At 42.9% G+C, this 12,648-nt stretch overlaps 1 protein-coding gene across 2 annotated transcripts in view; it reads right to left on the bottom strand.

Moving 5' to 3' along the window:
• Positions 1–596: 596 nt before the first annotated feature.
• Positions 597–12,648, bottom strand: part of CLIC5 (chloride intracellular channel 5) — a 55,147-nt gene continuing 43,095 nt past the window's right edge. For both annotated transcript variants that reach the window (XM_083495290.1, XM_083495291.1), the window contains exons 5-6: positions 4,786–4,967; positions 597–2,036 (exon numbers count right to left, since the gene is read on the bottom strand). In XM_083495290.1, the coding sequence (XP_083351416.1) occupies positions 1,869–2,036; positions 4,786–4,967 (350 nt within the window). In that variant the 3' untranslated portion in view covers positions 597–1,868. The remainder of the gene's footprint in view (positions 2,037–4,785; positions 4,968–12,648) is intronic.

The following is a 12,648-nucleotide window of genomic DNA, read 5'->3' as shown; positions in this document are numbered from 1 at the left end:
CGTTAAAGGAATCCGAGGGGTGTGGTCTCTGTCTGAACCCCAGGCGGGAGGCTAGGGCCATGGCACGACCCCTAGCGGTGACCCTGGGGGAGTTCCTAGTTGATGTGCATCAGCAGGGCGCCCCCTCTTGGAGGTTAACCCTTCTGAGACTCCCTGCAGGCGGGCAGGAGTCAGGTATAGTTGGTTCGCTTCCAGTGCCTAAGCCAATATCACTCACATTCTGTAACCAATAAAGTTGTGGCCTTTTTTAGCCCATTAACCTAAAATACTGGTTTCATTCTTACATCTCGGGATGGTTTGGGACCTCACCATGCAAACCCAATTTCTGCAAAATAGATCCAGGGAATGCTAAAGAACCCCGATCGCAAAATGTGACATTTGCCTTCTCTTTGCAAGCACCGGGTGTCCTTTTCTTTCTTTTTAAAAAGGTGTAGCTTTAAGGAACTGCAGTGGAGAAAAAGGCAGAACAGCAACACTGTTGAACCTACTTGCAGACTTGTTCTGTATGATTCAGAGCCAAACCTTTTGCCTTCGAAAATGTTAGGAAATATGAGCTAAAACACCTAAATTTCAATCAATCAATCAATCAATCAATCAATGTTTTAAAGTAATTTATGGAACAAAATATCCATTGGCTTCAAGCAGAACTCTTAATACAAAGGCTAGATTGAGCACAGAATAATCCATTTCATAAAATCAGTTTAGGTGAAGTCCAACTTCATGCCAACAGACACAGCAGAATTTCCCTTCCTCTGAACCCTGCTTCTCACCCCCTCACCCCTGTCCCCCCCATCTGCTCTGGGGGGGCCCTTCAGCCCCACAATAGTTTTTAAGAGCACGCAGGGAGCTGTAGGAGAGAATGTAAGGGAATTCCTGTTTGTGGATACAGAATCTGCTGCCCAGTGGGAAGTTACAATTGGATGTTACCCTCTGTCAGCACAAAGAAACCCACCAACTCTCAGAAGCAGTTATATACCTGCCAAACTTCAAGCTAGTATTGGCAGTGGGGAATAACTTTTTTAAAAAACAAACTGCTGTTTTCAGGATTTCTAGACCAAATGACGACTTAGGAATAGACAAAGAACTCCATTTCTTATCCATTCATATGAGGAATCAGATTTCTGTTGCATGCTCTCTTTTTTTCTTAACATGCTGAGATGTTCGAAAGGATACTATAGATTGTGAGTTAGCTGTGAAGAGCCGTTCAATATATATATATATCTAAATTCCATCTCAGTATTATCCGAGTTTCTTTTCAATATTACCTACGCTGTTTTTGTATTACTATTGCTCCTCCAAATATCCTTGAATCATATCTGTAGACAAAGTTATTGCATTCACTATTTCCCCACTGCTGGGGCCTCTGCTGAGCAAATCTGCGTCCTACGCCCGCATTCACTCAGGCTTCCCCACAAGCACGAGACTCCTCTCAGAACTTCTCCTTGCTCTAGGAGGGCAGGACATGCTTCGAAAGATGCTTCCAATTCCCTAAAGTTATGCTCCCCGCACGACAATGTCCCCCTTTCTTACTGTCAGTCCTATTTTCCCTCCAATGCTATTGACGGTGTATTTTTAAATAGAACACATCAAGGGTCCATGAAAAAAGGTAGAAATACCACAAACCCAAATAATTCTTTACATTCATGTTCTACTTAACTTTGAAATTTCTAGCTATAGAATGTACTGTTAGCAGGAGGCTATTTAATCAAACATGGTGATTTCAAAACACTGGTCATAAATGATAAAATTTGTTCCAGCGAATTATTACACATTTCAGAAGTAATGTTTCCTCTTCTGCATTGCCACCTTGCATTTTCTCTAGGGAACAGACAAGTTTATTTCCAGCCATCCAGTGAAATACATTTTGATTAGAATTTGCTGAGCCGTTTGGCTACATCAGCATAAGCTATTTCAATTTCTTTGTCCGCAGCACAAGTGTTGATGAATTCATCCCGAGCATAAGCATTTTTCAGGTATCGCCAAAGTCCCGTCATTTCTGCTGGAAACTCATAGTTTCGATATTTCTTCGTTACAATCTAGAATGAAGACCCCCCCCCCAAAACCTGCTTTTAATACTTGAATATTATTAATACGTTTTGTAACATATGGACAAAACTGCCCCCCCCCCCCGCTGTCCAAGATCTTGTGAGATAGGGAGATCTTGGATGGCCCTACAAGATAAAATAGTCATGGGAGACTTTAACCAATATCTGTTGGAACGCAAACTCTGCCAAGAATGAAAGGTCCAACAAATTCCTCCATTGTCTTGCTGACAATTTCATTTCCCAGAAGGTGGAAGAAGCATCAAGGGGATCATTTAGTTTGGACCTGGTCCTCACAAACAGAAGAACTAATTGGAGAAGTCCGCTCCCCTTCCCTGGGGGGCGGTGTTGCAGGAGGGCACCCGGGACCTCCCAGTGACCCGCCAGGAGGGTGGAGGGATGCTGCCCGCGTCACTGTGACTCCCGGTCGTGCCACGCCCCGCAGCTGACCAATTGGCACAGCTGGGGGGGTGACCACTTGCCGTTTAAACTGCGGCATGGCCGGGGGGTGTGTCCTTCCACCTCCTTGCCGGATTTCCCAGGCCACCCACCTTCTTTTTATGCGTTGCTATGACATCGACTTTGCTATGGACTAAGGTTGGCTGCCATGTTGTTGGGGCCAGGTAGGAATTTTTCCACTTGGCAAATTGGCACCAGCCATTTGGGTTTCACCTACCTCGTAGCAATTGTCACAACTTTGTGAGGTAAGCCTTTGTGATGGGAGGGGAGGCTGTAACCTCTGCCTGCCCCTTCTCAATAAGGGCATCCTGTTAAAAGGATCCATGGGCTAGGGCCACCATGCCATGACCCATTGGGGACGCCGCGATTTGACGTATGTCTACCCTTAGTGTGACTCCTTGCAGATGGACAGGAGTCAGGATATAGCCTGGTCTTACCCAATGCCTAAGTCAAATTGCTCACATCTGTAACCAATAAAGTTGTGCCCTATTTTAGCCCATTAACCTAAATTATCCATGTCCATGTGTGTTTATTATATAAGGGAACTGTGGGACCCGGAGCCTTGCCATGCAAGTGGAAGTACTGGGAAACTTGGGAGGAAGTGATCATGTCCTCCTGGGTTTCATGATACAGAGGCAGGAGAAAAGAATTTAAGAAGACCAATTTCAAAAAGCTGAAGGAGCTACTGGGTGAGATCCCATGGTCAGAAATACTCAAAGAGAAGGAGGTCCAAGATGGATGGGAGTTTCTTAAAGGAGAAATATTGAAGGCCTAAATACAGATAATTCCAACAAGAAAGAAAAGTGGGAGGCATCTAAAGAAACCAGTGTGGATGTATAAGGAGCTTATAGATGAGCTTAGATTTAAGAAGGGTGTCTATATGAAATGGAAGAAAGGGGAAATCACAAAGGAGGAGTATACACAAGAAGCCAACAGTTGCGGTGGGGAGCTCAGGTGGGCCAAAGCTCAAAACAAGGTCCCACTTGCAAGAGAGATTTTTTTTTTAAAGCTTTCTTTGGCTATGTTCAAAGCAAGAGGAAGAACAAGCAAGTTCCATCATACGAGGAAGCTGGAAAAATGTTGGTTGAATGAGGAAACTGTTAGGTGGATTTGGAATTGAGGGGATGCTCATCAAATTTGCAGACAACACAAACCTAGGAGAAGCAACTAATGCTTAACAGGTTGCAGAACCAGGCCCAAACTAAAAAACGGAATTTCAGTGGGGACAAATGTCAGGTTATGCGCTTAGGTATGAAGAACTAGATGCACAAATATAAGGCTTAATGTGGCTTACAGCTGGCTTACTAGCAGTACATGTGAAAAGGATCTAGGGGTCTTGGTGGACCACAAGCTTAACATGAGTCAACAGTGTGATGCAGCAAAAGAAAAAAAAAGGGGGGGGAGCTAATGCTATTCTAGGCTGCATCTACAGAAGTCTAGTGTCCAGATCAAGGGAAGTCATAGTGCCACTTTATTCTGCTGCAGCCAGACCACACCACACCTGGAATGCTATGTCCAGTTCTCGGCACCACAATTTAAGAAGGATACTGACAAGCTGAAACAAGGGCGATCAAGATGGTCAAGGGTCTGGAAACCAAGACTTCTGAGGGAGCTGGATATGTTTAGACTGCGTGCCATGTTGATTCAGTTAGAAGTGCCCTTTTGGTTTTTATGTTGCTGGCATCAAAGTTTTGACCTGACCCCGAGTACCATAATTGTATTGGGTTTCTACTGATCCTGCTGATTGAAAAGATACTGCAGAGTAGTAGACACTGAAAGATAAGTGTGGTCAGAGCACCAAGGAACTGCTGACCATCCTTTGCTAAGCTGATTGCTTGTTAATTATCAAGAGCGATCAGCTGATATTCCTTAATGGGCTCAATGGTGAAGATATTTTCTCAAGGGGAAATCTTCCTGCAGGGTGCAGTCTGCTGTGTAGGCAGAAGTCATGTAGGCTGCTTACTGAATTTGAGCAGCATCAGCTGTGAACTTAGCATGTCCGGAGGTGGCTTGGAGGTCCCCACCTGTGAATCTTGGGCAGGGAACCTGGGGATCTCATGCAGGTTTAGCAGTTATGCTGCCAGCTTGAGCAATCTGCCATGTTTGCAGTGTGCTCTGCTGGGACTTTTGTAAATAAGACAAGTCACCAAAGGCTGCAGTGATCTCCCTCTCATCCAAAGGTTTATGTAGGGCTCATTCTCCTAGGCTTCTCACTGCTCAGGCAAATGCAAAGCATGTAAAACCATGAGAGGAATGGTGGCAAAGAGGTGCCTGTTCTTTTCACCTTGACAACATGAAGTTTGGGCAGAAGGTTGCAGTCGGCAAGAGTCAGCTCATCCCCATCCAGGAACTTGCGTTTCGACACCTTCTCCACCTCTGTGCTACTTGCATCTATCTCTTCAGGTAAAGGATTTCTCAGATAGTCATCCAGTTTCTTCAAAGCCTTTGTTAAACCTCTCTCCAGGCCTGTGTCAAGAAACAAATAAAGAGAAGATAAATAAAACAGAATTTCCAATAAAGTTCATGGCCATATACGGACTTCCGGTGGATCGCGAAAGTGGAATGCAAGCGGGATCACTCGGGTGCGAGCGTATCCAGCTTTAGAGAGCCAAAAGGGGGGTTTGCAAGAGCACCGCAGCCCCCCAAATACTCTCAGAAGGGGATCTGAGAGGCAGGGGTCCCAGCTTTGCCATTTTAACACTCCTCCAGCCACCAAGTAACCTCCTTTTTGGAGGTGACGAGTGTGGCGGGGTTAAGACGTTGGCAGCGGGAAGCCATTTCTAGCTCTCTATAGCGAAGCTCCAGGCTTGCGCACTAAGCGATCTGTTCTCAAAAAGAAGAAAACGAATTGGAACTTTAAAGTATAAATTTACAGATTTAATTGGAACTAATTCATGGCGGTAAGGTGGGAAAAAGGAGGTCAGCCTTGCTGGGAATTTATATTTGGACACAAGAATAATTCGCGGAACAGAAAAAATCGTAAGTGACGGCAAACGGGGAGTTCTAGTGGATATACCAAAAGACTTATTTCTTTTAAAGGCTTTTCACAAGAATATTTCCAGAATTATATTTAGGGGAGAAAAAAACTAGATGAAAAGCATTTTTTAAACGGTCTCAGAGGATCGGCTGGCCGCATCGGGGTGATTGTTGGAGAAACCGGGACGGATTACTTTCGCTTTTGAACAAAAGAACTGCGCAATAGAAGTTATCGGGGTTAAGACAAGGAGGAAAAGTTAAAATAACGGTATGACTCAATAAAAAGAATAGAAACTTAATTTTGGATGTACCAAATTGCTTTGCCTTAATTGGAGTTTTTGTTTAAGAGATTTGTAACGCTACAAAAACTCTTGCTTTCTGGAGGTTTAAATTCCGCCCCACCTGAGACTATAAGGGAGAGATACAATGTGCCACCTTGTTGCCACTGGCGGAGTTGCTTCTCCTCTCGCTTCTTGTTGCTGAATACTGTTACATTTAGAAACAACTAGTGGAAATATTGAACTGAATCCCCTTCTTGTGGTTAACTGGATTATTCCTCTTTTGGAGCTCTGGGTTTTTCCTTCATCCTATTTTTATTTTTTTGATTTTTTTTAACTTAAAGTATAGAGGATTCCGCAGGACAAAAGAAATCTCAAACCTTTAGGTTTGATGGATTATTTCGTAACTGATAAAGTGGATTTAGCCATGCAAGTGGCTGGAAGTTTTTGAGGGAGTTAAAATTAAGTGAGCATTGAAGACTTTGGTGGTTTTTGAAGCTCCTATTGCATTTAAATTTTTTTTGGCACCATTACTGCACTTGGTATTTTTATATATATATATATATTTATACCTTCATTGTTAAAGGAGTAAACTTTACAGCTCTTAATTTGTTATTATTTTGGCTTAAAGCTGAAAATTTTGAAGCCCCCCTTCCCCTTTTCCCCTTCTCTCTCTTTTTTATTTTGGAGTTTAAAGATAATTGGGGAGTATTTTGTTACTTCTTTTTTTGTATTTCACTGGGTTGTTTGAATTTAAAAAGAGTTGAAATTATTATTGAATTAGGATCTGATTTTAATAATAGTGAAGTCTATAATTTAAATTTGTAAAATTTGGTTCTCTTTTCTTTGTATTTTATATTGGGGAGACAACAACTGTTGGTAAAGTAAGTGGGAGAAGAACAGTAAAAATTGTTAAAAACGACTCATTTGCAGAAAAAGAGTGAAGGTGTAACACCGGGGGAAAGAAGGGGTTCAAGACAGGAACCAGACTGGAAAACAGATATAGCAAAGATGTTTGCAGATTTAAAAACAGAATTAAAAACAGATATAAAGAGCAGTGAGAAAAATATTGAGAGCAAATTAGGCCAAATGGAGACTAAATTGGAACAAGTGAACAAAAAAATAGATACTACAGTGAATGAGTTAAAAGGACAGATGAAAGAGATTTCTAAAAGAACGCAGAATCTGGAAGAAGGAATGAAGAGAACGAAATTAGAAATGAGAGAGGTCCGAAAGGAGGAGAAAAAAAATTAGAGCAGATGTGTCAGAGGTGAACAAGACGCAAGAGGAGCTGTGGGACGCGTTTGCAATGAATGAACTTCGACAAAAGGAAACGAATCTGAGGTTCAGGTCTGTGCCGGAGGTTCAGGGTGAAAAGATTAAAGAGAAGTTGATGGCGGAGATTGCCCAATGGTTAGAGAATGTGGAAAAAATGATCCAAAATGCTTTTCGGATTAAAACAAAGACGACTAAAGTGAAGAAATTCCCAGGAGACTGTTTAATTGTTTTTAAGAACATAGAAATGAGAAATCTAATTTTGCAAAAAAATAGAGAAAAACGCCTAAATATAGATGGGAGTTTCATAATTATTTTTAAAGATGTGCCACTGAGGCTTTTGAAAAACGAGACCAATACAAACAGATAGTACAAGTGTTGAGGAGAAACAACATTGAATTCAGATGGGAGTTTCCAGAAGGTGTTGCATTTACTTATAAAGGGAAAAGGCACAGACTGACAAAACCGGATGAAGTCGACAATTTTTTTAGAAGATATAAGGGACTGACCGTCGTCTTTATCAACGACTTGGATGATGGACTCAAGGGCATCCTGATCAAATTTGCAGATGACACCAAACTGGGAGGGGTGGCTAACACCCCAGAGGACAGGATCACACTTCAAAACGACCTTGACAGATTAGAGAACTGGGCCAAAACAAACAAGATGAACTTTAACAGGGAGAAATGTAAAGTATTGCACTTGGGCAAAAAAAATGAGAGGCACAAATACAAGATGGGGGACACCTGGCTTGAGAGCAGTACATGTGAAAAGGATCTAGGAGTCTTGGTTGACCACAAACTTGACATGAGCCAATAGTGTGACGCGGCATCTAAAAAAGCCAATGCAATTCTGGGCTGCATCAATAGGAGTATAGCATCTAGATCAAGGGAAGTAATAGTGCCACTGTATTCTGCTCTGGTCAGACCTCACCTGGAGTACTGTGTCCAGTTCTGGGCACCGCAATTCAAGAAGGACACTGACAAACTGGAACGTGTCCAGAGGAGGGCAACCAAAATGGTCAAAGGCCTGGAAACGATGCCTTATGAGGAACGGCTAAGGGAGCTGGGCATGTTTAGCCTGGAGAAGAGGAGGTTAAGGGGTGATATGATAGCCATGTTCAAATATATAAAAGGATGTCACATTGAGGAGGGAGAAAAGTTGTTTTCTGCTGCTCCAGAGAAGCGGACACGGAGCAATGGATCCAAACTACATGAAAGAAGATTCCACCTAAACATTCGGAAGAACTTCCTGACAGTAAGAGCTGTTTGACAGTGGAATTTGCTGCCAAGGAGTGTGGTGGAGTCTCCTTCTTTGGAGGTCTTTAAGCAGAGGCTTGACAACCATATGTCAGGAGTGCTCTGATGGTGTTTCCTGCTTGGCAGGGGGTTGGACTCGATGGCCCTTGTGGTCTCTTCCAACTCTATGATTCTATGATATTACCTGCCTTAAATAAGCTGTCATTAGATCCTTATTCCCAAGCTGCCTGTCATCACAACTCTCTTCTCTTTTCCATTTCTAAAATTTGAGAATATGTTGTTTCTGCTCAATGGCTCTACTTTTCCTACTTCCAAAGTTGCCCCTTTGCATTGGTTCTGCTGAAATCACTTTAATGAAAATGCCCAGCAACCCGTTTCCTACTACAACACATGATCTCTTACCATGTTCTTCTTTTAGATTTAAATTGTAAATATTTATCCTTCAGGGCTGAGAGAGATGACAGGGAAGACCAGGGATGGGCAAGGGGGAGCATTTTGGAAAAATTGTGAATGAAACTCTGTATCCCAATGACCGGAAATGAATCATATATTGGTGGAATCAGGTTGAGGAATCAATCCATGTCACAATTGAATTCCATGGGATTCAATGACATCTCCTGGCCTTAACCTGTCAGGGAAGGTGCACAAGTACAAAGGGGTGTGTGACAAAAACCTATTTCTTCAGGTCTTCAAAGGCATTAGGGTGAACCGGCCGGTCCAGTGCCCTATGAAAGTTCTTCCCCCAGGAGGTGCCATTGGGCTGTCAGCTTTGTCTTCCTGGAGGTGGTGGTGGGAAAGGGTCTTTTCCACATCCCCCCCTCCTGGAACATCTCCCCCTCTGACTTGGGCAACTCTGCAAGGCTTGTGTTCAAGGCTGGCAAGGAGCCATGCACAAAGGCAGGCCTTTTAAGGAACTATAACACACACCAGAACAAGGGCCCATTTATCATTTTTTAAAGCAGTGATATAAAGTGATTGAAGTATTGCCATTTCTCAGACAAAAGTGTTACTATCTCTAATTTAATAAACCCTAAATTTAATTTTTGCACTTGATATTCTACTGCCCGATTAATCTACTTTGGCTGCGTTTTTCTATGCAAGCCACACTGAAATGACAATATTGGCAGGGGCATAGAACACTATTATTAGGGCAGCCCTGGAAATATGGAGAATTCCCTTTAATTTTTCGAACCTATTAACACCTATTGAATAAAAGGTTTTCCTTGCATGGTAAGCAAAGAATAATATTGTTTTACTGTCCCATCAAAATCAAGTTATTTACTTAATTTAACTCAATTGGATTTTTGAAATCCTGGCTCAACCATCTATTTTTCAGTGGTGGCCGTCTTCAGATAGGCTTGCCTGCACTTGCCCATCTGCTTCCTATTTCCCATTTGAGGAGGTGGTGGAGAGGAAATGGAGAGCACGGCTTATATTCTGTCTCCTAGAACAAGCATGGCCAGCACCTGCCTTCTTGGGAGCCTCTCTGATCTCCTGACGGTGCAAATTTCTCCACGCAAGTCTGACTCCTTCGCCCTCACCTGTTCTCTGGCTCCACAATAGAGATGAAACCACCCAGCGCTCAAGGTTTCTAAAGCTATGGGGCACACCTGCTCACGCGTTGCATATAAAATCCAGAAGAGGAATACTGCCGGTGAGTAACTTTTTTCAAAATGTAAAGATTTCATAATTTTCACAATTTGGTGTGCCACTGAAGAGGCAGATAAAATTTGCTTTTGGAGATGAGTCTGGCCCCGTGTCGCCAACTGGCCACTCCCATTTTAGAGAAACAGCAGTGTTTTTATGATGGCAACACTATCCCGGGAACTAGATACCAAGCCTCCAATTATATTAACTGCATCTTGCACAGCTATTCAGACATTTGCATAAGACAGGTGCATATTCCCCCCCCCCAAATCACGCAGGATAGAGCAGTGCATCCCTGCCACTGAACCTTGGGCCACTTTGGGGGGGGCAGCAGCACCCAGGACCCCACAGTCTGCCCAGGGACTCTCTCCCTTGCTTGCCTGCCCCCCCTAGTTTTGCCATAGCCTTTGGGGGGGGGAGGGAAGGCTGGAGGACTTGTTAAAGGAAATTGGACATAAAAGGGGAACATTTATTAGAGAGAGAGAGAGAGAGAGAGAGAGAGAGAGAGAGGAATGGGATAAGAAAGGGACGCTGTTATGGGAGGAAGAAATGAAACAAACTGGCAGTGTGGGAGCAGTGGTATAGAAATGTCCGATCTGGCTATGGTGAGGCAATACAACTTAATTGCATCTTATTTGGACTGTAACACACTCTGTCTGAATGTCTGAAGAATGTCCAGAAATTTCAGAACGCTGCCACCATCAACTGCCTGGGACGGTCTTAGGACGCGCCTGACTCCAGCACGGCAGCCTTCCTACCCATCTGTTTCTAGGTACAATCCAAATAACTAGGTATAACCTACAAAGCCCCAAATGGCTTGAGAGCAGGTTCCCTGAAAGACCACATTCCGTCCTATGAGCCCAATTTGAGGATCTTCAGGACTTCTCGGTGGCCAGAGCTCCTTGCCAGAGAGGCCTCTCTTTTTAGCCTGAAGACCTTCCAGAAGCAGCCAAAGGTGTTTTTGTTCCGACGGGCCTTGAGCCTGATCCATTCTTTTATTTTCTATTCAACCCTTTCCTCAGGGCAGCGTGCACAACAGGGGCCTACCCATACAATTCATTTTATCTTCACAATAACCTTGTGAGGCAAGAGAGGGTGAGAGAGAATAACTGGCCCAAAGCTACTCATTGCCTTGAGGGTCTGGACCTCCGTGTTAACCATTTGATTGACAGGGCTGGATGGAAGCATCATGGACCAACAAGAATACCTTTCCAGGCAATGACCCAACAATTCTTGAGAACAGAAGCCACTTTTCAAACAAATGAGGGCGAGTTCTTCTGCCTCCGTTGTGTAACTCCTTACTAGTTATGAGGGAAAGTAGTTCATGCAGCCACATATGGGAATGGCTGAAGCCCTCCTGACAACGCTTCAGAGCTCTCTTTTTTCCTAAGGCAAGCAGACTTCCTTTCAGGCTGCAATATGAAGCCACCCCAAAATGACCTCTGTAAACCTGCAAGCTGCTTAATTGTCACGCGGAGGCATGTTTAACAAACTATGACCTGTGTACAAAATGAATCGTGACTGCTGCTACCTTTGGCCACTGATTGATGCCTTTTCTTTTTACTGCTCTTTTCCACCCACACAAGATTTATCCCATAACACACACAAATGAATTGGATGAAATATGCAATGAGTGAAAAGGGGAAACTGTACATAAATATTCAGTCTCACACAAACAATCTGAGATTTATTTTTCCTTAGAACACACACACACACACCACCTTTCTTGATCACTTCCAGATTCATAGAGTATTGCATGAGGTCTATTGCATTTTTCTGGTTTCTTCCCACTACTTTGGAACAGAAAATTAAGGTAAAATACAACAAAATCAAACCATTCCGCTTCATTAGGCAGTCTGATTTAAAGACCACATCTTAGTTAAACTTCACATAATCTGGACAAGTAATACCCTAATGCAAATTTCAACCCCCTTAGTTTTCTTTATGAATTCATCTTCAGCAAGTAAACTGCTTGTCTAGATATTGTTTTTGCCCTGGGGCAGGTTTTGTACCCTTGGCTAATCTTGCTTTGGATGGCAGCTTCAGGAGTCTCTGTGCTGAAGCCGTGCAGATCTCGAGTGGAGACCATGAGAAGTCAGCTTGAGAAGTAAGTTGGCACCAGGACCCAGCAGAAAGCGCTTCCGTTACGGAGCACATGTGCACAGACACACCTTGATTTACTTGGGGGTTTCTTCCCCTCTTTCCACTCCTCAACCGAGTAATCCGTACATATAAATATAACTGAGATCTAAGACCCACCTAGTCCAGCGCTCGCCTCAGAATGGTAACCAGGAAAAGTATACTCCTTGTGATCACTTTCAATGGTTATTTTAATTGTTATTGCTGTTGTAAGTTTTTAACCTTTTTTTTTTTTTTACTTTGTAAGTCACACTGAGCCTTTTGAGTATAGGGCAACATATAAATAAAGTTGTAATAATAAAATATAACAATTGCTCCTTACAAACTGCTCTGAAATTTATTTTCCTCCTTGCATGCAGGTAGAATTGAATCAAATAATTATAATTTTCAAACATTAAATCATCTGATATTTTTCTAGAAAAAGAGGTGCCAAAACTCACCATGAACCCTTGTTCTCTTATAATGACAATGGCACCCAACTGAGTTCCAGCTGGGGGAAAAAGCCCTTACTAAATCAGACATGAAAAGATACTTCCATTAGAGGCATTTATCAAATTCTTAAAAGTTTCCATG

Source organism: Podarcis liolepis, assembly GCF_965112155.1.
Source record: "Podarcis liolepis genome assembly, chromosome: 3".
Taxonomy (NCBI): domain Eukaryota; kingdom Metazoa; phylum Chordata; class Lepidosauria; order Squamata; family Lacertidae; genus Podarcis; species Podarcis liolepis.
Note: the sequence above shows the minus strand (reverse complement) of the source record. Positions and strands in the feature narration are given on the sequence as shown.